The following is a 24,070-nucleotide window of genomic DNA, read 5'->3' as shown; positions in this document are numbered from 1 at the left end:
ATAGAATACCAATTGAAATTTATTAAATATTTTGGGGTGTTTTTCTACATTTTCAAATACATTGATTTCAATTACAACACAGAATACAAAGTGTACAGTGCTCACTTTATATTATTTTTTATTAAAAATATACACTGTAAAAATGATAAAAGAAATAGTATTTTTCAGTTCACATCAGACAAGTACTGTAGTACAATCTCTTTATCATGAAAGTGAAGTTTACAAATATAGATTTTTTTTTGTTACATAACTGCACTCAAAAACAAAACAATGTAAAACTTTAGAGCCTACAAGTCTCCTCAGTCCTAATTCTTGTTCAGCCAATCACTAAGAGAAACAAGTTTGTTTACATTTATAGGAGATAATGCTGCCCACTTCTTATTTACAGTGTCACCTGAAAGTGAGAACAGGCGTTCACATGGCACTATTGTAGTTGGCATTGCAAGATATTTACGTGCCAGATACACTAAGGATTCATATGAACTCTTCATGCTTTGGCCATCATTCCAGAGGACATGCTTCCATGCTGATGACACTGGTTAAAAAAATAATGCATTAATTAAATTTGTGGCTGAACTCTTTGGGGGAGAATTATATATCTCTTGCTTTGTTTTACCTGCATTCTGCCATATAATTTCATGTTCTAGCCGTATCGGATGATGACCCAGCACATGTTCGTTTTAAGAACACTTTTACTGCAAATTTGACAAAATGCAAAGAAGATACCAATGTGAAATTTCTAAAGATAGCTACAGCACTTGACCCAAGATTTAAGAATGTGAAGTGCCTTCCAAAATCTGAGAGGGATGAGGTGTGGAGCGTGCTTTCAGATGTCTTAAAAGAGCAGTACTCTGATGCGGAAACTACAGCACCCAAACCACCAAAAAAGAAAATCAGCCTTCTTTTGGTAGCATCTGACTCAGATGATGAAAATGAACATGCACTGCTTTGGATCGTTATCTAACAGAACCTGTCATCAGCATGGACGCATGTCCTCTGGAATGGTTCTTGAAGCATCAAGCGACGTATGAATCTTTAGCGCATCTGGCATGTAAACATCTTTCAACACCAGCTACAACAGTGCCATGCAAATGCCTGTTCTCACTTTCAGGTGACATTGTAAACAAGAAGCAGGCAGCATTATCTTCTGCAAATGTAAACAAACTTGTTTGTCTGAGCAATTGGCTGAACAAGAAGTAGGACTAATTGGACTTGTAGGCTCTAAAGTTTTACATTGTTTCATTTTTGAATTCAGGGTTTTTTGGTACATAATTCTATATTTGTAAGTTCAACTTTTATGATAAAAAGATTGCACTACAGTACTTGTATTAGGTGAATTGAAAAATACTATTTCTTTTGTTTTTTACAGTGCAAATATTTGTAATAAAAAGTAAATATAAAGTGAGCACTGTACACTTTGTATTCTGTATTGTAATTGAAATCGATTTATTTGAAAATGTAGAAGACATCCACAAATATTTAAATAAATGATATTCTATTATTGTTTTACAGCGCGATTAATCATGTGATTAACCATGATTAATTTTTAATCACATGATTAATCACGATTTTTTTTAATCACTTGACAGCCCTAATTATCATTTATTAATGTTAAGGTCTAAGCGCCATTGGGTTGTGCACTGAATACATCCATAGCCATCCAGTTAACATTTTTTATTCATTTTTCTCCTATTTCAAAAAATTTTGCATGTAGTCAGGGAGCAGAGAAAAAGATCATGTGACTTGAATGGCCAGTCCCACACCATGAGGAGCAAATAGTCAAACCAGTTTGTGAACAGCCCAAAGACTGAAATTACATAACAACACATGGTTTGTGAATGATTCACTACGAGTGAAGGCTATGATTATTCCATAACTTATTTGCAACAAATTATTTGGCCAGCAAGGGGGCCTCTCTGTTTCATGGAGAGAGTGAGTGTGGTTTTTGTGGCAGTGAGTTTGGATGGTAGAGGAGTTTTGTGGGAAATGCTCCAAATATGACAGACCTGTAATAACAGATTAAATGTTGACAGTTATTGTAATTTGTATGAGCAAAGATGTGGCATTAAGGGGACACCATATTAAATTAATCTAAATTTTGTAACAAGGATAGTTTTGTGAAATCAAAACAAAAATGAACTTTAATGAGCTTTTTTAAATGACAGTGAAATACATTCCAGAGAGGAAGCAAACTCTATCCTCATCTCACCCTCTGCAAGATACACTTCCAGACTTTTCATGCCCCCAGTTTTTTCTGCATAGTGGGTAGAATTTGGTCTTTATTATAACAAACTAATTTGAAATATTAGCTAGGTATTTGTTGTTGTTGTTACTATGCTGACAGTGTACCTTTAAAAAAGTAGTATATGTTCATTAACATGAGTCCATTTTCCTAACTTCTTCCTTGTTGAATTTGGGTGAATTGTAGGATTAGGTAGCCTGTAAATAACAATGCATATTACTGTGACATGTGCCTGTTACTTACTTTGTAGGACCATATTTAGCAATAGGAGCTAGGTAGGTGGACCCCTGTGCCCACATAGGTCCCTTTGGAAGCCATTGGGGCTTTTCATGTAGGTGCAGGGGTCCATCTATATGGATCTCATTGCAGGATTCGTGCTCTGGTCAGTAATTTAATGTAGGCCAAGAAATGTCACTTCTGGGTATTTTAATTACATTTGGAAAAACTATGATGGGTGGTGGTGTTTGCCTTGTTTTCTTTTATTTGCTATTTGGTGCACTTGGGGTATTTTTTGAAGGAATGCGAAATTGTATTTTAGACCTTTATTCTAGTGCAACTTTCATCAAATTTCATCAGATTTTTTTTTTTAATTCACTGTGGTGATTTATGGGAATATTTTGAAAAAGTCTCAAGAATGTGTGCAATAATAATACTTAGTTCTCATCTCCACATTTTGCTATTTTATTAATTTTTAATTTTTGCCTTATGTAATCTCACTGTTGAAAAGTGGTTTATTTCACTACCACTACCTTGGCACAACATTCTGAAATCTGCTGGATTTGCTTTATCAACTTTTCGTGCACTTCTAGCTTTTAATATTTTCATTTAGTATTTCTGAACTTCAGAAGTGGACTGAAAAGTTTGGTGGTTAAACTAATTATTAAAATTGCTTAGGATCCTAAAATAGGGTAGTTTTCACAAATGCTGACTCAATTTAAAGGAAATAAACTGTAATTGAAAATAAGTTCTCACTTCGGTTATTATTTACTTGTCATGAACCAAGGTCTGGACCTTTTTTTTGTTTATTCAGCAACAGTTAATCATAGAATCATAGGACTGGAAGGGACCTTGAGAGGTTATCTAGTCCAAGCCCCTGCACTCATGGCAGGACTAAGTATTACCTAGACCATTTCTGATGGGTGTTCGTCTAACCTGCTCTTAAAAATCTCCTATGATGGAAATTCCACAATATCCCTAGGCAATTTATTCCAGTGCTTAACAACTCTGACATTTAGGAATATTTTCCTAATGTCCAATCTATACCTCCCTTGCTGCAATTTAAGCCCATTGCTTCTTGTCCTATACTCAGAGGTTAAGAAAAACAATTTTTCTCCCTCCTTGTAACAACTTTTTACATACTTGACACTGTTGTCATGTCCCCCCTCAGTCTTCTCTTTTCCAGACTAAACAAACCCAGTTTTTTGAGTCTTCACTCACAGCTCATGTTTTCTAGACCATTAATCATTTTTGTTGCTCTTCTCTGGACTCTCTCCAATTTGTCCACGTCCTTCCTGAAATGTGGCGCTCATAACTAGACACAGTACTCCAGTTGAGGCCTAATCAGCGCAGAGTGGAACTTGTTCTTTCCCTATTTTAGCCTCTTCTGATCCTACCTCATTTTCATTAGTGTTCACTATGTTAGGTGTCAAATCGCCACCAACCGTCTTAGTGAAAACCAAAACAAAAACATCATTAAGAACCTCTGCCATATCCACATTTTTTGTTATTGTTTTTCCCCCCTCGTTGAGTAATGGGCCTACCCTGTCCTTGGTCTTCCTCTTGCTTTTAATGTATTCGTAGAATGTTTTCTTGTTACCCTTTATGCTTGTAGCTAGTTTGATCTTGTGATGTTGTGATAGTGACTTACATTTATAATAGCCCACTTATCCCAAAACCTTATAGTGATGTCACCAACCCTACATTGTGTTATCTCTGAATTAATTGGGCAGTAGGAAAGGGAACATAAGGGAGACAATTTCAGTTTATATTTATGAAATCATCACTGCAGGAGAAATAAAGAAAATAAATGTGGCAATGACTCTCTAATTCTGATACAGTAACTTGGAGAATACATGGCGTAGCTTTAATTTTTTGTTTTTCTGGTGATTCTCTTGTCTGGCTTTTGAATCCCTTCCTACTCTCCTGACAGAATTTTCCTTTCTTTATTTTGTATTTTGAAAAAGTTGTTGTCCTGATTTCTTTTGTGCTCTTTGAACTGCTGTGATTTCTTGCCACGTAGGCTGTAATCTTTCAGTCCCAGTCTAGTCTAAGGCTGCCTTGTCTGCTGAGCTTAAGTATGCTGAGCTAGTAGGCCAGAGGTGATAATCTGCAGTGCAGCCTTCTATAACACAGTTAGTGCTTTTAATTCCAGGCAGGCAGAGAAGTTCTAGCCAAAGAGGAGGATGCCAGCGCATACAATAGGTGAAATGAGATTTGTCTGTATCATGCATCTGTCTCCTGCTGTTGTTTCCTTTATGTGTAGGTAGGCCTGGGATACTATTTATCTCTTCACTGAAAGAGTAAGCATGGTGCCAGGCGCTGATCAGCTTCTTTGACTCCAAATAGTCTGAACTTGAACTTGTTTAATTTGTGGCCATTAATAACAATCAGATAGCATGTAGTTTAAATTTGAAAGCCTTCTTTATCACAAGAAAACAGGATACACAGCTGCTTTTACGCAACTGTGCTGTTACCTTTTTGTCCAGCTGTGTGACACATGTAACTGCTACTGGCCTGAGAACCTTGTATCGTGTATAGCTGCTAACCAGCCAAAATCCAAATATCAGACAAGCCCCAAATAAGGATACGTAAGAAATTTCCAAATATGAAATTTATAAAGATTGGAAGGGATTTTTGGTTGACTGGTTGGTTGGTTTTTTTACCAACTTAGAATCATAGAATCATAGAATATCAGGGTTGGAAGGGACCTCAGGAGGTCATCTAGTCCAACCCCCTGCTCAAAAGCAGGACCCATACCCAATTAAATCATCCCAGCCAGGGCTTTGTCAAGCCTGACCTTAAAAACTTCTAAGGAAGGAGATACCACCACCTCCCTAGGCAACGCATTCCAGTGTTTCACCACCCTCCTAGTGAAAAAGTTTTTCCTAATATCCAACCTGAACCTCCCCCACTGCAACTTGAGACCATTACTCCTTGTCCTGTCCTCTTCCACCACTGAGAATAGTCTAGAACCATCCTCTCTGGAACTACCTCTCAGGTAGTTGAAAGCAGCTATCAAATCCCCCCTCATTCTTCTCTTCTGCAGACTAAACAATCCCAGTTCCCTCAGCCTCTCCTCATAACTCATGTGTTCCAGACCCCTAATCATTTTTGTTGCCCTTCGCTGGACTCTCTCCAATTTCTCCACATCCTTCTTGTAGTGTGGGGCCCAAAACTGGACACAGTACTCCAGATGAGGCCTCACCAATGTCGAATAGAGGGGGACGATCACGTCCCTCGATCTGCTCGCTATGCCCCTACTTATACATCCCAAAATGCCATTGGCCTTCTTGGCAACAAGGGCACACTGCTGACTCATATCCAGCTTCTCATCCACTGTCACCCCTAGGTCCTTTTCTGCAGAACTGCTGCCTAGCCATTCGGTCCCTAGTCTGTAGCTGTGCATTGGGTTCTTCCGTCCTAAGTGCAGGACCCTGCACTTATCCTTATTGAACCTCATCAGATTTCTTTTGGCCCAATCCTCCAATTTGTCTAGGTCCCTCTGTATCCTATCCCTGCCCTCCAGCGTATCTACCACTCCTCCCAGTTTAGTATCATCCGCAAATTTGCTGAGAGTGCAATCCACACCATCCTCCAGATCATTTATGAAGATATTGAACAAAACCGGCCCCAGGACCGACCCCTGAGGCACTCCACTTGACACCGGCTGCCAACTAGACATGGAGCCATTGATCACTACCCGTTGAGCCCGACAATCTAGCCAACTTTCTACCCACCTTATGGTGCATTCATCCAGCCCTTAACTTGCTGACAAGAATACTGTGGGAGACCGTGTCAAAAGCTTTGCTAAAGTCAAGATACAATACATCCACTGCTTTCCCTTCATCCACAGAACCAGTAATCTCATACTCATAGAAGGCGATTAGATTAGTAAGGCATGACCTTCCCTTGGTGAATCCATGCTGACTGTTCCTGATCACTTTCCTCTCATGTAAGTGCTTCAGGATTGATTCTTTGAGGATCTGCTCCATGATTTTTCCGGGGACTGAAGTGAGGCTTACTGGCCTGTAGTTCCCAGGATCCTTCTTCTTCCCTTTTTTAAAGATTGGCACTACATTAGCCTTTTTCCAGTCGTCCGGGACTTCCCCCGTTCGCCACGAGTTTTCAAAGATAATGGCCAATGGCTCTGCAATCACAGCCGCCAATTCCTTTAGCAGTCTCGGATGCAACTCATCCGGCCCCATGGACTTGTGAATGTCCAGTTTTTCTAAATAGTCCCTAACCACCTCTTTCTCCACAGAGAGCTGGCCATCTATTCCACATGTTGTGATGCCCAGCACAGCAGTCTGGGAGCTGACCTTGTTCGTGAAGACAGAGGCAAAAAAATCATTGAGTACATTAGCTTTTTCCACATCCTCTGTCACTAGGTTGCCTCCCTCATTCATTCAGGGGCCCACACTTTCCTTGGCTTTCTTCTTGTTGCCAACATACCTGAAGAAACCCTTCTTGTTACTCTTAACATCGCTCGCTAGCTGCAGCTCCAGGTGCGATTTGGCCCTCCTAATTTCATTCCTACGTGCCCGAGCAATATTTTTATACTCTTCCCTGGTCATATGTCCAACCTTCCACTTCTTGTAAGCTTCTTTTTTATGCTTAAGATCCGCTAGGATTTCACCGTTAAGCCAAGCTAGTCGCCTGCCATATTTACTATTCTTTCGACTCATCGGGATGGTTTGTCCCTGTAACCTCAACAGGGATTCCTTGAAATACAGCCAGCTCTCCTGGACTCCTTTCCGCTTCATGTTAGTCCTCCAGGGGATCCTACCCATCCGTTCCCTGAGGGAGTCGAAGTCTGCTTTCCTGAAGTCCAGGGTCCGCATCCTGCTGCTTACCTTTCTTCCCTGTGTCAGGATCCTGAACTCAACCAACTCATGGTCACTGCCTTCCAGATTCCCATCCACTTTTGCTTCCCCTACTAATTCTTCCCGGTTTGTGAGCAGCAGGTCAAGAAAAGCGCCCCCCCTAGTTGGCTCCTCTAGCACTTGCACCAGGAAATTGTCCCCTTCACTTTCCAAAAACTTCCTGGATTGTCTATGCACCGCTGTACTGCTCTCCCAGCAGATATCAGGAAAATTAAAGTCACCCATGAGAACCAGGGCATGCGATCTAGTAGCTTCCGCGAGCTGCCGGAAGAAAGCCTCATCCACCTCATCCCCCTGGTCTGGTGGTCTATAGCAGACTCCCACCACTACATCACTCCTGTTGTTCACACTTCTAAACTTAATCCAGAGACACTCAGGTTTTTCTGCAGTATCGTACCGGAGCTCTGAGCAGTCATACTGCTCCCTTACATACAGTGCTACTCCCCCACCTTTTCTGCCCTGCCTGTCCTTCCTGAACAGTTTATAACCATCCATGACAGTACTCCAGTCATGTGAATTATCCCACCAAGTCTCTGTTATTCCAATCACGTCATAATTCCTTGACATCACCAGGACCTCCAGTTCTCCCTGCTTGTTTCCAAGGCTTTGTGCATTCATATATAAGCACTTGAGATAACCTGCTGATCGCACCTCATTCTCAGTATGAGGCAGGAGCCCTCCCCTCACAGACATTCCTGCCTGTGCTTCCTCCCAGTATCCCGCTTTCCCACTTATCTCAGGGCTTTGGTCTCCTTCCCCCGGTGAACCTAGTTTAAAGCCCTCCTCACTAGGTTAGCTAGCCTGCTCGCAAAGATGCTCTTCCCTCTTTTCGTAAGGTGGAGCCCGTCTCTGCCCAGCGCTCCTCCTTCATAGAACACCATCCCATGGTCAAAGAATCCAAAGCCTTCTCTCCGACACCACCTGCGTAGCCATTCGTTGACTTCCACTATTCGGTGGTCCCTACCCAGGCCTTTTCCTTCCACGGGGAGGATGGACGAGAACACCACCTGCGCCTCAAACTCCTTTATCCTTCTTCCCAGAGCCACGTAGTCTGCAGTGATCCGCTCAAGGTCATTCTTGGCAATATCATTGGTGCCCACGTGGAGAAGCAGGAAGGGGTAGCGATCAGAGGGCTTGATGAGTCTCGGCAGTCTCTCCATCACATCGCGAATCTTAGCCCCCGGCAAGCAGCAGACTTCTCGGTTTTCCCTGTCAGGGCGGCAGATAGATGACTCAGTCCCCCGGAGGAGAGAGTCCCCGACCACCACCACCCACCTCCTTCTCTTGGGAGTGGTGGTCGTGGAACCCCCCCATCTCAGGACATCGCATCTCATGCCTTCCAACCAGCGGAGTCTCCTTCAGCTTTCTCCCCCCAGACGTATCATCTGGTCCACTCTCCGCAACGGTACCTGTGGAGAGAACATGAAAGCGGTTAGTTACCTGTGTCCGCGTTGTTGGAACCCGGACATTCCCCCTTCTTCTTCTGGAGGTCACATGTTGCCAAGCTTCTTCACTGGCCTCTTGGCTCTGCTCTGCAACCTGCTCTAAATCTTTAGAGCTTTGTGCCCGTAGAAGCATATCCTGACTTTTGTCCAGAAAATCCTCCGTTTCTCGTATGCAACGCAGGGTCGTTATCTGTTGCTCCAGACCTTCAATCTTCTCTTCCAGTATGGAGACCAGCTTGCGCTTTGTACACACAAAGTCGCTTCTGTCCTGTGGAAGAAAGACAAACATGGCACATCTAGTGCAGGTCACAATAGCTGAACCCCTCCCTTCCATACCACCTTCTTACTATGAGCTTCCTCAGAGAAGTTGGCAAGATGTAAGCCTCACTGGGCTCACTCCAGGCGAACTCCCAGGCAAACTCCTGCTGTGTGCTGCTCTGCTGTCCCCCGCTGCTCAGCTGGTTCGCCACCGCTCAACTTAGCTTTGTGATTTATTGTTTACTTTGTGTCAGTGCATTCCACTGAGATGTTGGGAGAAAACTGAAATGTGGATCATAGAATCATAGAATATCAGGGTTGGAACGGACCTCAGGAGGTCATCTAGTCCAACCCCCTGGTCAAAGCAGGACCGATCCCCAATTAAACCATCCCCGCCAGGGCTTTGTCAAGCCTGACCTTAAAAACTTCTAAGGAAGGAGATTCCCTAGGTAACGCATTCCAGTGTTTCACCACCCTCCTAGTGAAAAAGTTTTTCGTAATATCCAACCTAAATCTCCCCCACTGCAACTTGAGACCACTACTCCTTGTCCTGTCATCCGCTACCACTGAGACTAGTCTAGATCCATCCTCTTTGGAACCACCTTTCAGGTAGTTGAAAGCAGCTATCAAATCCTCCCTCATTCTTCTCTTCTGCAGACTAAACAATCCCAGTTCCCTCAGCCTCTCCTCATAAGTCATGTGTTCCAGTCCCCTAATCATTTTTGTTGCCCTCTGCTGGACTCCTTCCAATTTTTCCACATCCTTCTTGTAGTGTGGTGCCCAAAAGTGGACACAGTACTCCAGAGGAGGCCTCACCAATGTCGAAAAGAGGGGAACAATCACGTCCCTTGATCTGCTGGCAATGCCCCTACTTATACATCCCAAAATGCCATTGGCCTTCTTGGCAACAAGGGCACACTGTTGACTCATATCTAGCTTCTCGTCCACTGTAACCCCTAGGTCCTTTTCTGCAGAACTGCTGCCGAGCCATTCGGTCCCTAGTCTATAGCGCTGCATGGGATTCTTCCGTCCTAAGTGCAGGACTCTGCACTTGTCCTTGTTGAACCTCATCAGATTTCTTTTGGCCCAATCCTCCAATTTGTCTAGGTCCCTCTGTATCCTATCCCTGCCCTCCAGCGTATCTACCACTCCTCCCAGTTTAGTGTCGTCTGCAAACTTGCTGAGGGTGCAATCTACGCCATCCTCCAGATCATTTATGAAGATATTGAACGAAACCGGCCCCAGGACCGACCCTTGGGGCACTCGGCTTGATACTGGCTGCCAACTAGACATGGAGCCATTGATCTCTACCCATTGAGCCCGACAATCTAGCCAAATGGAAATGGAAGTAAGTGAGGGCAAAACTGGTGTATGGGTGGCATTGAACTAAAAGGAATGAAAATAAAGGGAGTGGAGAAGGTTGGTTTTCTACAGAATCTAGAAATGAAACCTTACATTTTCCTAGTTGGTAACTTATTTCTTTCCAAAGGTTGCTCTTGCTTTTCAGGATTTGCTTTTTTTAATTGTTTTTTTTTTGTTTTGTTTTGTTTTGTTTTTTTGGAAGAAGAGGTCCCTGTTAAATTCCACAATGGGCCTCGCATAATAAGATCATCCATAATGTAATCCATGAATATCTGGTTTCTAGAGAACCAGAAAACTATGTAATCAACACACTGTATGCCTTTCAGGTGTATAGTTATTGCTCCTATCTCCCAATATTAATCAAACTCCTCCTCTCAAATGGCATTACTGGCCAGAAACCTGAAGTATCTAGGAATTCACATAATCAGATGGGAGTAATCCAGGTACTTGTTGACTTTATGGTTTTTTAACAGGACAAATGGAATAATTACATAAAAGCCTAGAATAAAATATCCAGGGGACAAAAAATAGTCTGATGATGCACAACAATAAACACACAAGAGGAAGAGTGGGGCGGGGAGCTGCGGTTATGGCACCAGACTCAACTCAGGAGATCTGACAAAGGCTTTTTGTGTGCCTTGGGCAGATCACTTGGGCTACCCACTTTTAATGACACTATACACACCTACACACCTTTTACTGACGCAGCTGTGTCGCTACAGCCATGCCTCTAAAATGTGCGCAGTGTAGCTGCTCTTTGTTGGCAGGAGAGAGCTTTGCCGCCGACAAAAAAAATTCCACCCCCAACAAGAGGCGGTAGCTTTGTTGGCAGGAGAGCCCTTCCACTGACAAAGTGCTGTTCACACCAGCACTTTTAGTCGGTAAAACTTTTGTCATTCTGGGGTGTGTTTTTTGTCACACCGTGAACAACAAAAGTTTTACCGACGAAAGTTCAGTGGAGACAAACTGTTAGTGTCTCTGTGCCTCATTTTCCCATCTGTAAAATGGGGATAATAGCACTGCCCTTCTTAACAGGGAGGTTTTGAAGATAAATTTATTGTTTGTAAGGCAATCAGATACTACAATGATGGTGGCCATGTAAGCAGTTAGAAAGAAAGAAATGGTCAGAACATTTCTGTCACTTGTCTTCAAGAAATGAAGTCATATATCCAAAATTGTTGGTCAGAATTCTCTTTGCAGTTTTCCCCAGTGGCCTTGTCTTTCAACAGCTTGAAAATGCTTCCTTCTGTGCAGCCACCTGCCTAGTATGTTGGTAGGTCAGGAGCTATTGTGTACAGTGCTGTTCTGAGCATGCAATCTGGAAGAAGAAAATCTCTTCAGGTCTTTGCAGTCTAGTTTTCCACTCCAGAAACACAGCCCTTGTAAGTCACAAATCAAATCTCATTAGGCTGAGGTTTATTTTGCTTAATTGGATTTTACCACTCACTTCTTCTGAAGCACTTACATGAGAGGAAAGTGATCAGGAACAGTCAGCATGGATTCACCAAGGGAAGGTCATGCCTGACTAATCTAATCGCCTTCTATGATGAGATTACTGGTTCTGTGGATGAAGGGAAAGCAGTGGATGTATTGTATCTTGACTTTAGCAAAGCTTTTGACACGGTCTCCCACAGTATTCTTGTCAGCAAGTTAAGGAGGTATGGGCTGGATGAATGCACCATAAGGTGGGTAGAAAGTTGGCTAGATTGTCGGGCTCAACAGGTAGTGATCAATGGCTACATGTCTAGTTGGCAGCTGGTGTCAAGTGGAGTGCCCCAGGGGTCGGTCCTGGGGCCGGTTTTGTTCAATATCTTCATAAATGATCTGGAGGATGGTGTGGATTGCACTCTCAGCAAATTTGCGGATGATACTAAACTGGGAGGAGTGGTAGATACGCTGGAGGGCAGGGATAGGATACAGAGGGACCTAGACAAATTGGAGGATTGGGCCAAAAGAAATCTGATGAGGTTCAATAAGGATAAGTGCAGGGTCCTGCACTTAGGACAGAAGAACCCAATGCACAGCTATAGACTAGGGACCGAATGGCTAGGCAGCAGTTCTGCAGAAAAGGACCTAGGGGTGACAGTGGACGAGAAGCTGGATATGAGCCAGCAGTGTGCCCTTGTTGCCAAGAAGGCCAATGGCATTTTGGGATGTATAAGTAGGGGCATAGCGAGCAGATCGAGGGACGTGATCGTCCCCCTCTATTCGACATTGGTGAGGCCTCATCTGGAGTACTGTGTCCAGTTTTGGGCCCCACACTACAAGAAGGATGTGGATAAATTGGAGAGAGTCCAGCGAAGGGCAACAAGAATGATTAGGGGTCTGGAACACATGAGTTATGAGGAGAGGCTGAGGGAACTGGGATTGTTTAGTCTGCAGAAGAGAAGAATGAGGGGGGATTTGATAGCTGCTTTCAACTACCTGAGAGGTAGTTCCAGAGAGGATGGTTCTAGACTATTCTCAGTGGTGGAAGAGGACAGGACAAGGAGTAATGGTCTCAAGTTGCAGTGGGGGAGGTTCAGGTTGGATATTAGGAAAAAACTTTTTCACTAGGAGGGTGCTGAAACACTGGAATGCGTTGCCTAGGGAGGTGGTGGAATCTCCTTCCTTAGAAGTTTTTAAGGTCAGGCTTGACAAAGCCCTGGCTGGGATGATTTAATTGGGTATGGGTCCTGCTTTTGAGCAGGGGGTTGGACTAGATGACCTCCTGAGGTCCCTTGCAACCCTGATATTCTATGATTCTGTGATTCTGTGAATGAAAGGTTCCCTGGCTCCCGTTTTGGTATAGTGTGCAAGGAAATGCCACATATTAGTTTTATTTTCATCACAGTTTAGCCCTGTTGTAGAAGAAATCAGATTATTTAGATGTCAGTGCAGGGCACAGACCTAGCTGATGCCCTCAGTTAGAAGAATGCAGGACTGTCTTTTGTGTTCACCTGAATTCCAGTACACAAATATCAGACAGCTCTGGTATGCTGCTTTGTTTACCTTTGGCTGCATTCCAGGATTCTTTAAAACTGACTGCTCAGCCATATGAGCCATCTTGTTTCCAGTAAGGAAAAGATACCTAAATATTGTTGGATATTGGTGTTGTCAATTTAATCCACAATACAACATGTATTTTGCAGTACTAAGCATGGTTTGTACTTTTTATGTTCTGCAGCATGAGAATAGAGCTACTGTTGTAATTAATTTCTCCAGCTCAGTTTCAAAATAGGTTGCAGTTGCGATTGCAGCGTCCAGGGAATAGTTTGGTTATGGCTTTCTCGACACTGGATAAGAGTCCAGTCTTGTTTCTTTAATTCTATGTAGACTTTTTTTCAGTGCTTGAAATAGTCCTCACAGATCTTGCAGCTCAATAAAATGCAAGGAAGGGCAGATTTTCATTTCCGTTAGTGTTGGCTGATTTCAGTAGTACTGTATATACTCGATCATAAACCAGTTCATTTATAAGCCAACCCACGCCAAGATGGATAAGTAAAAATGGAAAATTTTTAAGACCCATTCATAAGCCGACCCTATAATTCTGGGGTCAACAAATTTTGGCTCCTGGGTCATCAGGATAAGCCGCTGGCGGGTCGAGATGGTTTGTTTACCTCGAGCGTCTGCAAGCACGGAGGTAAATCTACGTAAACAAAAAGAAAAGGAGTACTTGTTGCACCTTAGAGACTAAGTGAGCTGTAGCTCACGAAAGCTTATGCTAAAATAAATTTGTTAGTCTCTAAGGTGCCACAAGTACTCCTTTTCTTTTTGCAGGTACAGACTAACACGGCTGCTGCCCTGAAACCTAAGTAAACAAAGGTTTCAGAGTAACAGCCGTGTTAGTCTGTATTCGCAAAAAGAAAAGGAGTACTTGTGGCACCTTAGAGACTAACCAATTTATTTGAGCGTAAGCTTTCGTGAGGTACAGCTCACTTCATCAGATGCATACTGTGGAAAATACAGAAGATGTTCTTAGACATACAAACCATGAAAAAATGGGTGTTTACCACTATAAAAGGTTTTCTCTCCCCCCACCCCACTCTCCTGCTGGTAATAGCTTATCTAAAGTGATCACTCTCCTTACAATGTATATGATAATCAAGTTGGGCCATTTCCAGCACAAATCCAGGTTTTCTCCCTCCCCCCCCCCCACTCTCCTGTTGGTAATAGCTTATCTAAAGTGATCACTCTCCTTACAATGCGTATGATAATCAAGGTGGGCCATTTCCAGCACAAATCCAGGTCCTCCCCCCCCCCCGCCACACACACACACAAACCCACTCTCCTGTTTAACAAGGATTTAACAGGATTTAACGAGAACGTCTGAGGAGCGGGGGGGGGGGGGGGGGTTTGCGGGCAAGTAGGAAAAAACAAGGGGAAATAGGTTACCTTGCATAATGACTTAGCCACTCCCAGTCTCTATTCAAGCCTAAGTTAATTGTATCCAATTTGCAAATGAATTCCAATTCAACAGTCTCTCACTGGAGTCTGGTTTTGAGGTTTATCTGTTGTAATATCGCAACTTTCATGTCTGTAATCGCGTGACCAGAGAGATTGAAGTGTTCTCCGACTGGTTTATGAATGTTATAATTCTTGACATCTGATTTGTGTCCATTGATTCTTTTACGTAGAGACTGTCCAGTTTGACCAATGTAGGGGCATTGCTGGCACATGATGGCATATATCACATTGGTGGATGTGCAGGTGAACGAGCCTCTGATAGTGTGGCTGATGTTATTAGGCCCTGTTATGGTGTCCCCTGAATAGATATGTGGGCACAGTTGGCAAAGGGCTTTGTTGCAAGGATAGGTTCCTGGGTTAGTGGTTCTGTTGTGTGGTATGTGGTTGCTGGAGAGTATTTGCTTCAGGTTGGGGGGCTGTCTGTAGGCAAGGACTGGCCTGTCTCCCAAGATTTGTGAGAGTGTTGGGTCATCCTTCAGGATAGGTTGTAGATCCTTAATAATGCGTTGGAGGGATTTTAGTTGGGGGCTAGTGGCGTTCTGTTATTTTCTTTGTTTGGCCTGTCCTGGAGTAGGAGACTTCTGGGTACTCTTCTGGCTCTATCAATCTGTTTCTTCACTTCCGCAGGTGGGTATTGTAGTAGTTGTAAGAATGCTTGATAGAGATCTTGTAGGTGTTTGTCTCTGTCTGAGGGGTTGGAGCAAATGCGGTTGTATCGTAGAGTTTGGCTGTAGACGATGGATCATATGGTGTGGTCTGGATGAAAGCTGGAGGCATGTAGGTAGGAATAGCGGTTAGTAGGTTTCCAGTATAGGGTGGTGTTTATGTGACCATCGCTTATTAGCACTGTAGTGTCCAGAAAGTGGATCTCTTATGTGGACGGGTCCAGGCTGAGGTTGATGGTGGGATGGAAATTGTTGAAATCATGGTGGAATTCCTCAAGGGCTTCTTTTCCATGGGTCCAGATGATGAAGATGTCATCAATATAGCGCAAGTCGAGTAGGTGCGTTAGGGGACGAGAGCTGAGGAAGCGTTGTTCTAAGTCAGCCATAAAAATGTTGGCATACTGTGGAGCCATGCGGGTACCCATAGCAGTGCCGCTGATTTGAAGGTATACATTGTCCCCAAATGTAAAATAGTTATGGGTAAGGACAAAGTCACAAAGTTCAGCCACCAGGTTAGCCGTGACATTATCGGGGATACTGTTCTTGACGGCTCGTAGTCCATCTTTGTGTGGAATGTTGGTGTAGAGGGCTTCTACATCCATAGTGGCCAGGATGGTGTTATCAGGAAGATCACCGATGGATTGTAGTTTCCTCAGGAAGTCAGTGGTGTCTCGAAGGTAGCTGGGAGTGCTGGTAGCGTAGGGCCTGAGGAGGGAGTCTACATAGCCAGACAATCCTGCTGTCAGGGTGCCAATGCCTGAGATGATGGGGTGCCCAGGATTTCCAGGTTTATGGATCTTGGGTAGTAGATAGAATATCCCAGGTCGAGGTTCCAGGGGTGTGTCTGTGCGGATTTGATCTTGTGCTTTTTCAGGGAGTTTCTTGAGCAAATGCTGTAGTTTCTTTTGGTAACTCTCAGTGGGATCAGAGGGTAATGGCTTGTAGAAAGTGGTGTTGGAGAGCTGCCGAGCAGCCTCTTGTTCATATTCCGACCTATTCATGATGACGACAGCACCTCCTTTGTCAGCCTTTTTGATCATGATGTCAGAGTTGTTTCTGAAGCTGTGGATGGCATTGTGTTCCGCACGGCTGAGGTTGTGGGGCAAGTGATGCTGCTTTTCCACAATTTCAGCCCGTGAACGTCGGCGGAAGCACTCTATGTAGAAGTCCAGTCTGCTGTCTCGACCTTCAGTAGGAGTCCACCTAGAATCCTTCTTTTTGTAGTGTTGGTAGGGAGGTCTCTGTGGATTAGTATGTTGTTCAGAGGTATTTTGGAAATATTCCTTGAGTTGGAGACGTCGAAAATAGGATTCTAGGTCACCACAGAACTGTATCATGTTCGTGGGGGTGGAGGGGCAGAAGGAGAGGCCCCGAGATAGGACAGCTGCTTCTGCTGGGCTAAGAGTATAGTTGGATAGGTTAACAATATTGCTGGGTGGGTTGAGGGAACCATTGCTGTGGCCCCTTGTGGCATGTAGTAGTTTAGAAAGTTTAGTGTCCTTTTTCTTTTGTAGAGAAGCAAAGTGTGTGTTGTAAATGGCTTGTGTAGTTTTAGTATAGTCCAGCCATGAGGAAGTTTGTGTGGAAGGTTGGTTTTCTATGAGAGTATCCATTTTTGAGAGCTCATTCTTTATCTTTCCCTGTTTGCTGTAGAGGATGTTGATCAGGTGGTTCCGCAGTTTCTTTGAGAGCGTGTGGCACAAGCTGTCAGCATAGTCTGTGTGGTATGTAGATTGTAATGGATTTTTTACCTTCAGTCCTTTTGGTACAATGTCCATCTGTTTGCATTTGGAAAGGAAGATGATGTCTGTCTGTATCTGTACAAGTTTTTTCATGCAGTTGATAGATTTCCACTCCATATGGCTAAATGCAGTGCCTTGCATAATGACAGGTTTCAGAGTAACAGCCGTGTTAGTCTGTATTTGCAAAAAGAAAAGGAGTACTTGTGGCACCTTAGAGACTAACCAATTTATATGAGCATAAGCTTTCGTGAGCTACAGCTCACTTCATCGGATGCATACTGTGGAAAATACAGAAGATGTTCTTAGACATACAAACCATGAAAAAATGGGTGTTTACCACTACAAAAGGTTTTCTCTCCCCCCACCCCACTCTCCTGCTGGTAATAGCTTATCTAAAGTGATCACTCTCCTTACAATGTGTATGATAATCAAGTTGGGCAATTTCCAGCACAAATCCAGGTTTTCCCCGCACAAACCCACTCTCCTGTTGGTAACAGCTTATCTAAAGTGATCACTCTCCTTACAATGTGTATGAAACAGGAGAGTGGGTTTGTGTGTGTGGAAGGGGGGGAGGGAGAAAACCTGGATTTGTGCTGGAAATGGCCAACCTTGATTATCATACACATTGTAAGGAGAGTGATCACTTTAGATAAGCTATTACCAACAGGAGAGTGGGTTTGTGCGGGGGGTGCGGGGAAAACCTGGATTTGTGCTGGAAATGGCCCACCTTGATTATAATACACATTGTAAGGAGAGTGATCACTTTAGATAAGCTATTACCAGCAGGAGAGTGGGGTGGGGGAGAGAAAACCTTTTGTAGTGGTAAACACCCATTTTTTCATGGTTTGTATGTCTAAGAACATCTTCTGTATTTTCCACAGTATGCATCCGATGAAGTGAGCTGTAGCTCACGAAAGCTTATGCTCAAATAAATTGGTTAGTCTCTAAGGTGCCACAAGTACTCCTTTTCTTTTTAAGTAAACAAAGTGTCCCGACACACCAGCTGCTTACCCTGATGGTCCAGGACAGCAACTGGTGGGGAAACTTTTTTGGGGGGAGAAGCTGGGGGTTAGGTGAGTAAACCCTGTGACCACCCCCACAGGACCCCACCCCTAACCCGGGACCCCCACGCTCTCCCCATCCCATCCCTTCCCACCTTATCTGGGGAGGGCCAGGGGAGGATGTCTCTGGCCTGGCTAGAGCTGCTCCAGCAGGCTGGGCTGCGCGGCTGCAGCCTGCTCCGGCGGGCCAGGCTGGGCAGTGCAGCACGGCCACAGTGAGCTCCGGTGGGCTGGGCGGCGTGGCCACAGTTTGCTTTTGAGGGCGGGGCCAAGCGGCACGGCTGCAGCCTGCCAGCCCTGGAGCTGAGGCTGCTTCGGAGGCTAGGGGGAAGAGCAGGGTGGCCAGAAGCGGAGAGACTCTGGCCCCGCCTCTTCCCTTCTAGCTTTGCTGGCTGTGGTGCCTCTCCTTGCTCCCTCTGTTGAGGGGAGGGGCTGTGTCTCATCTCTCCCTCTCTATACCCATTGATAAGCCGACCCCCTTCTCTGGTGCTTCCCTTTTTTACTAAAAATATTCAGCTTATGAACGAGTATATACGGTATTTTCAGTGCCTCTAGAAAGTTGATGCATGTGGCCACAGTCGCATGAAAAAAGTGGACTAATGACTCTCTCCATCACTTGTCATGTTGTGATGTCATATTCTGATTTGATAGAAGTGCAGAAGAAACACAGGCTACTAAGAAAATGGAGATTCAAACTGGGATTTCGCAAAGGAATAGAGGGAGGATCAGAGGGCTGTCACTCACTTGCTGCTCCTCATTTACAAATGAACTGAATATGTGTTTATATCTTGTTGTGATTTCCTAGGAACACCATTCTACCCAAGTCAGCCAGTGTATCAGTCAGCACCCATCATAGTGCCTACACAGCAGCAGCAACAACAGCCTCCACCAGCTAAGAGAGAGAAAAAAACAGTAAGAGCCTACTCTTCTGGTACTTTCTTTATGGATCTCCTAAGTCTGATATAGCAAGACTGGCACATTGAAGGGGGCACACTGATATAAAATTCAATATTAAACTCAGATTGTTACTCCCTCACCCTTCTGTAGGTTTTTTCCCCTCCCTTGTAGTTCCTTGTTAGTCTAGAACTTCTGATGATGGGCAGGGCATCCAATAACATAGTTGTATGTAAAGCTGGCTAGCTTATCTTATTTTTCAGTCTTCACAGTGTTGAATTTACTGGGTGGTCGTTTCTTATTCTAACTATAGTAAACATGAAAGCTGCTTATTGATACTTCAACTGAGAAATTAATGCTTAGTGATTACCAAACATGGTATGAATTTATCTAGCTCAACATGTCTAAAATTGAAGAAATGGTAGGGAACAAGTGATTGAATGGACTGAAATAATGAAGAAAGAATTCTCTTAAAGGAAAATACAAACATTGTCGAGAGTTGTTAGCAAGATAGGAAGGATTTCCTACATCTCAAAGTACAGGATATCTGTTTCTTTTGATTTGTTAAGATCAACTGTGACATTGAATGAAATTTTGTCTATTGAAATGGAAAAGTAAACATTTAACTGGGTGGTACTGCAAGCAAGACATTTTTTGTACCCCTGTCATCAACACATAGCTGTGGTAATAAGTCCCTTTATCAGGCCTTTCAGCAGCTCTTCAACATCAGCTTCGTTTATGAGCAGTCTCTTCATTTGTAACATCCAAAAAATATCACACATAAATCAGTAGTTATGCCATAAAAAACAACTCAAATGCAAAGACTTAAACTTGATAAGAAAGTTACAGTCTTGTATGCTAATAAAATTATATTCAATGTACAGTAGAACCTCTGAGTCATGAGCGTCAGCGTTATGAACTGACCGGTCAACCCCACACCTCATCTGGAACCAGAAGTAAGCACGCACGCGCACACACAAGCAAATACTGTACAGCACAGTACTGTGTTAAGTGAAAACTGCTAAAGAAAAAAGGAATAGTTTTTTAAAAAAGACAAGATAAGGAAACTGTTTCTGTGCTTGTTTCATTTGCACTAAGATGGTTAAAAGCAGCATTTTTTTCTGCATAGTAAAATTTCAAAGCTGCATTAAGTCAATGTTCAGTTATAAACTTTTGAAAGAACAACCATAACATTTTGTTCAGGGTTACAAACATTTCAGAGTTACGAACAAACTCCATTCCTGAGGTGTTCGTAACTCTGAGATTCTAAAGTAGCAGAAAATGAAAAGTTTTAAAAAATGACTAAAGCCCTTCTCCCTGGATATACTCTTCTAGACAGAATTAAACTCACAGGCCTACACTTCTAAATGCTGCAATTGAAGAAACAAAGGAAAAATTATAGGAAGAACTAAGAGAATCAACAATGATATAAATGCAAGATGGCTGGTTGAACATGAGATGTGACCCAGTAATTCTACAAGCATACACACAAGGAAAATGTATTTTTTCTGCAACTGATTCGTTGTCTGGAAAAAAATATTGCAGACTATCACCTCCTGCTTCCTGTAGAGTCAATAAAAGAATGCAGAGAAAAGTATGACAAGGGAAGTGTTCTCCATTTTCTCAGACTGTAAAAATAAAAAGATTAGAAAACTTATCTGGTATGGTGATCCTGACAAGCAGATATGTATTCAGTATACTGTTTAAACCTGAGACTGAAGTAAAATCTAACACAATACTAAACCTCATAGTGCAAAGTCAAAAAGTTCTTCTGGACACCATTAGCCTATTACATTCTATATAGGTTCTCATAATGCTCATCAAAGTATCTGAGCACCTTCTGAGAGTGCATTGAACCATGTGACTTCACCACTTGTTTGCTTTCTCATCCTCTCCTAGGGGGATACAGTGAGGGAACATGTAGAAAAATTATAGTATCATAGAAGATTAGGGTTGGAGGAAACCTCAGGAGGTCATCTAGTCCAACCTCCTGCTCAAAGCAGGACCAACCCCAACTAAATCATCCCAGCCAGGGCTTTATAAAGCCGGGTCTTAAAAACCTCTAAGGACGGAGATTCCACCACCTCCCTAGATAACCCATTCCAGTGCTTCACCACAATCCTAGTGAAATAGTTTTTCTTAATATCTGATCTGGACCTCCCCTGCTGCAGTTTGAGACCATTGCTCCTTGTTCTGTCATCTGCCACCACTGAGAACAGTCTAGATCCATCCTCTTTGGAACCCCCTTTCAGGTAGTTGAAGGCTGCTATCAAATCCCCGCTCACTCTTCTCTTCTGCAGACTAAATAATCCCAGTTTCCTCAGCCTCTCCTCATGGGTCATGTGCCCTAGCCCCCTACTCATTTTTGTTGCCCTCCTCTTGACTCTCTCCAATTTGTCCACATCCTTTCTGTGGTGGGGGACCCAAAACTGGATGCAGTACTCCAGATGTGGCCTCACCAGTGCCGAATAGAGGAGAATAATCACTTCCCTCAGTCTGCTGGCAACGCTCCTATTAATGCAGCCCAATATGCCGTTAGCCTTCTTGGCAACAAAGGCACACTGTTGATTCATATCCACTTCTCATCCACTGTAATCCCCAGGTCCTTTTCTGCAGAACTGCCGCTTAAGCCAGTTGGTCCCCAGCCTCTAGCAGTGCATGGGATTCTTCTTTCCTAAGTGCAGGACCCTGCACTTGTCCTTGTTGAACCTCATCAGATTTCTTTTGGCCCAATCCTCCAATTTGTCTACGTCACTCTAGAACCTATCCCTACCTTCCAGCATATCTACCTCTCCTCCCATTTTAGTATCATCCACGAACTTGGTGAGGGTGCAATCCATCCCATCATCCAGATCATTAATGAAGATGTTGAACAAAACTGGCCCCAGGACCGACACCCCGGGGCACTCCGCTTGATACCAGCTGCCAGCTAGACATCAAGCCATTGATCACTACCCGTTGAGCCCAACAATCTAGCCAGCTTTCTATCCACCTTATAGTCCATTCATCCAAGCCATACTTCTTTAACTTGCTGGCAAGAATACTGTGGGAGACCTTATCAAAAGCTTCACTAAAGTCAAGGTATATGTGCAGTGAAGTATCTTGTTTTGGTAGGATTTTAGGGATTTGTTTTGGTTTGGTTTTAAATCTACATACTGCTAGATATTTATATTAGAGAAGGCAAGTTCAGAGAAATGCGCCTTGCACTTGGAGTGAAAGATGATGAGATTTGTGGTTTTCCCAACCTCCCAGAGAAGCTCATTCCACAGTCTCGAACCAGTCTCTAAGAAAGTTCTGTCTCCCACAAGTATGAGCTGAATCTATATTGGAAAGAGTTCCATTGTGCCAGAGGAGCATAGCTGAAGACCCTGGTTGACAACCCAAAGCTTTAGGTCGTCTTTGAGGGTTTGTCAACGCTGCAATAAAAGACCCGTGGCACGGCTGCAGATCACCCAGGTCAGCTGATTTAGGCTGCAGGAGTATAAAATTGTAGCATAGACATTCAGGCTCGGTCTGGAGCCCAGGCTCTGAGACCCCTCAATGAGAGTGTGTCTCGGGGGGGAAGGATAGCTCAGTGGTTTGAGCATTGGCCTGCTAAACCCAGGATTGTGAGTTCAATCCTTGAGGGGACGATTTAGGGATCGGGGCAAAAATTGAGGACTGGTCCTGCTTTGAGCAGGGGGTTGGACAAGATGATCTCTTGAGATCCCTTCCAACTCTGATATTCTGTGATTCATTATTAAAGCCTGGGCTTCAGCCCGAGCCAGAAAGTCTATACTGCTATTTTTAGCCTGCAGCCTGAGCCCTGCAAGCCCAGGTCAACTGACATGGGCACTGAGACTCAGGCTACAAAGTTAAGACGACTTCATGTAAGTCTACATCGAGCCTCCAATTTAAGCAAGTCAGTCGTGTGTGTCAACACTATGCTCATTGTGTCAGCGAAGTGCATGCTCACTAGCAGGGCTTGCATGGACGCACGGAGCACTGCACTGTGGGTAGCTATCCCACCGTGGACGTAGGCGAGTGGAATTTTGGGTTGGGCTTGCAATGCCTTGTGGGACCAAAACATTGGTGTGGGTAGTTACGGGAACATGGCGTTAGCCTCCCATGATGCACTTCCCTCTCTCCCTCCCTGAAATCAACGGTAAACAAACCAAGCCTTTTTCGCGCCTTTTTTCATAAGCCTGGGTTACCCGCGTGGATGCCGTAGCATAAAAAGCTTGGCCCCGCTCAGCTGTATGCTGCTGTTGTGAGCATTACAAACGTCTCACGCCTTGTGCTGCAGTATTTACACAGCCAATTCAGGAGCTGCCACATGGAACCATATGATGCCATGCAAGCAGCCCTGCTGGAAGACAGAGTGGAGCAATTTGCAGTTGCTGTCAACAGTCATACATCACCTTGACTGTGTTGAGCGCCATCTCTGGGTCCGGGAAACAAGCACTGACTGTTGGGACCGCATAATTATGCAACTATTAGATGACGAGCAGTGGCTGCAGAACTTTCGAATGCATGAGGCCACTTTCCAGGAACTGTGGGAAGAACTTTCCCCAATCCTGAAGCGCAGCAATACTAAAATGAGAGCTGCTCTGACAGTGGAGAAGCGAATGGCGATAGATCTGTGGAAGCTTACAACACCAGACTGCTACCGGTCAGTGAGGCATCAATTTGGAGTGGGTAAGTTTACCGTGGGATCCGTTGTGATCCAAGTTTGCAGGGCCATCAACAGACTTCTGCTAAGAAGGGTAGTGACTCTGGGCAACATGCAGGACATAGTGGATGGTTTTGCTGTGGTGTGGCGATAGACGGAACGCATATCCGTATCTTGGCACCAGACCACCTTGCCAAAGAAT

The 24,070-nt window shown here is 43.9% G+C and overlaps 1 protein-coding gene across 24 annotated transcripts in view; it reads left to right on the top strand.

Annotated features, from left to right (window-relative positions):
* Positions 1-24,070, top strand: part of EIF4G3 (eukaryotic translation initiation factor 4 gamma 3) — a 449,900-nt gene that overhangs the window by 223,411 nt on the left and 202,419 nt on the right. For all 24 annotated transcript variants that reach the window (XR_013348334.1, XM_077837081.1, XM_077837080.1 and 21 more), the window contains one exon: positions 19,129-19,235. Coding sequence is in view for 23 of the 24 variants with exons in the window: in XM_077837081.1 (XP_077693207.1) it covers positions 19,129-19,235 (107 nt within the window). In the remaining variant the exon portion in view is untranslated. The remainder of the gene's footprint in view (positions 1-19,128; positions 19,236-24,070) is intronic.

Source organism: Eretmochelys imbricata, chromosome 18, assembly GCF_965152235.1.
Source record: "Eretmochelys imbricata isolate rEreImb1 chromosome 18, rEreImb1.hap1, whole genome shotgun sequence".
NCBI classification, from domain to species: domain Eukaryota; kingdom Metazoa; phylum Chordata; order Testudines; family Cheloniidae; genus Eretmochelys; species Eretmochelys imbricata.
Note: the sequence above shows the minus strand (reverse complement) of the source record. Positions and strands in the feature narration are given on the sequence as shown.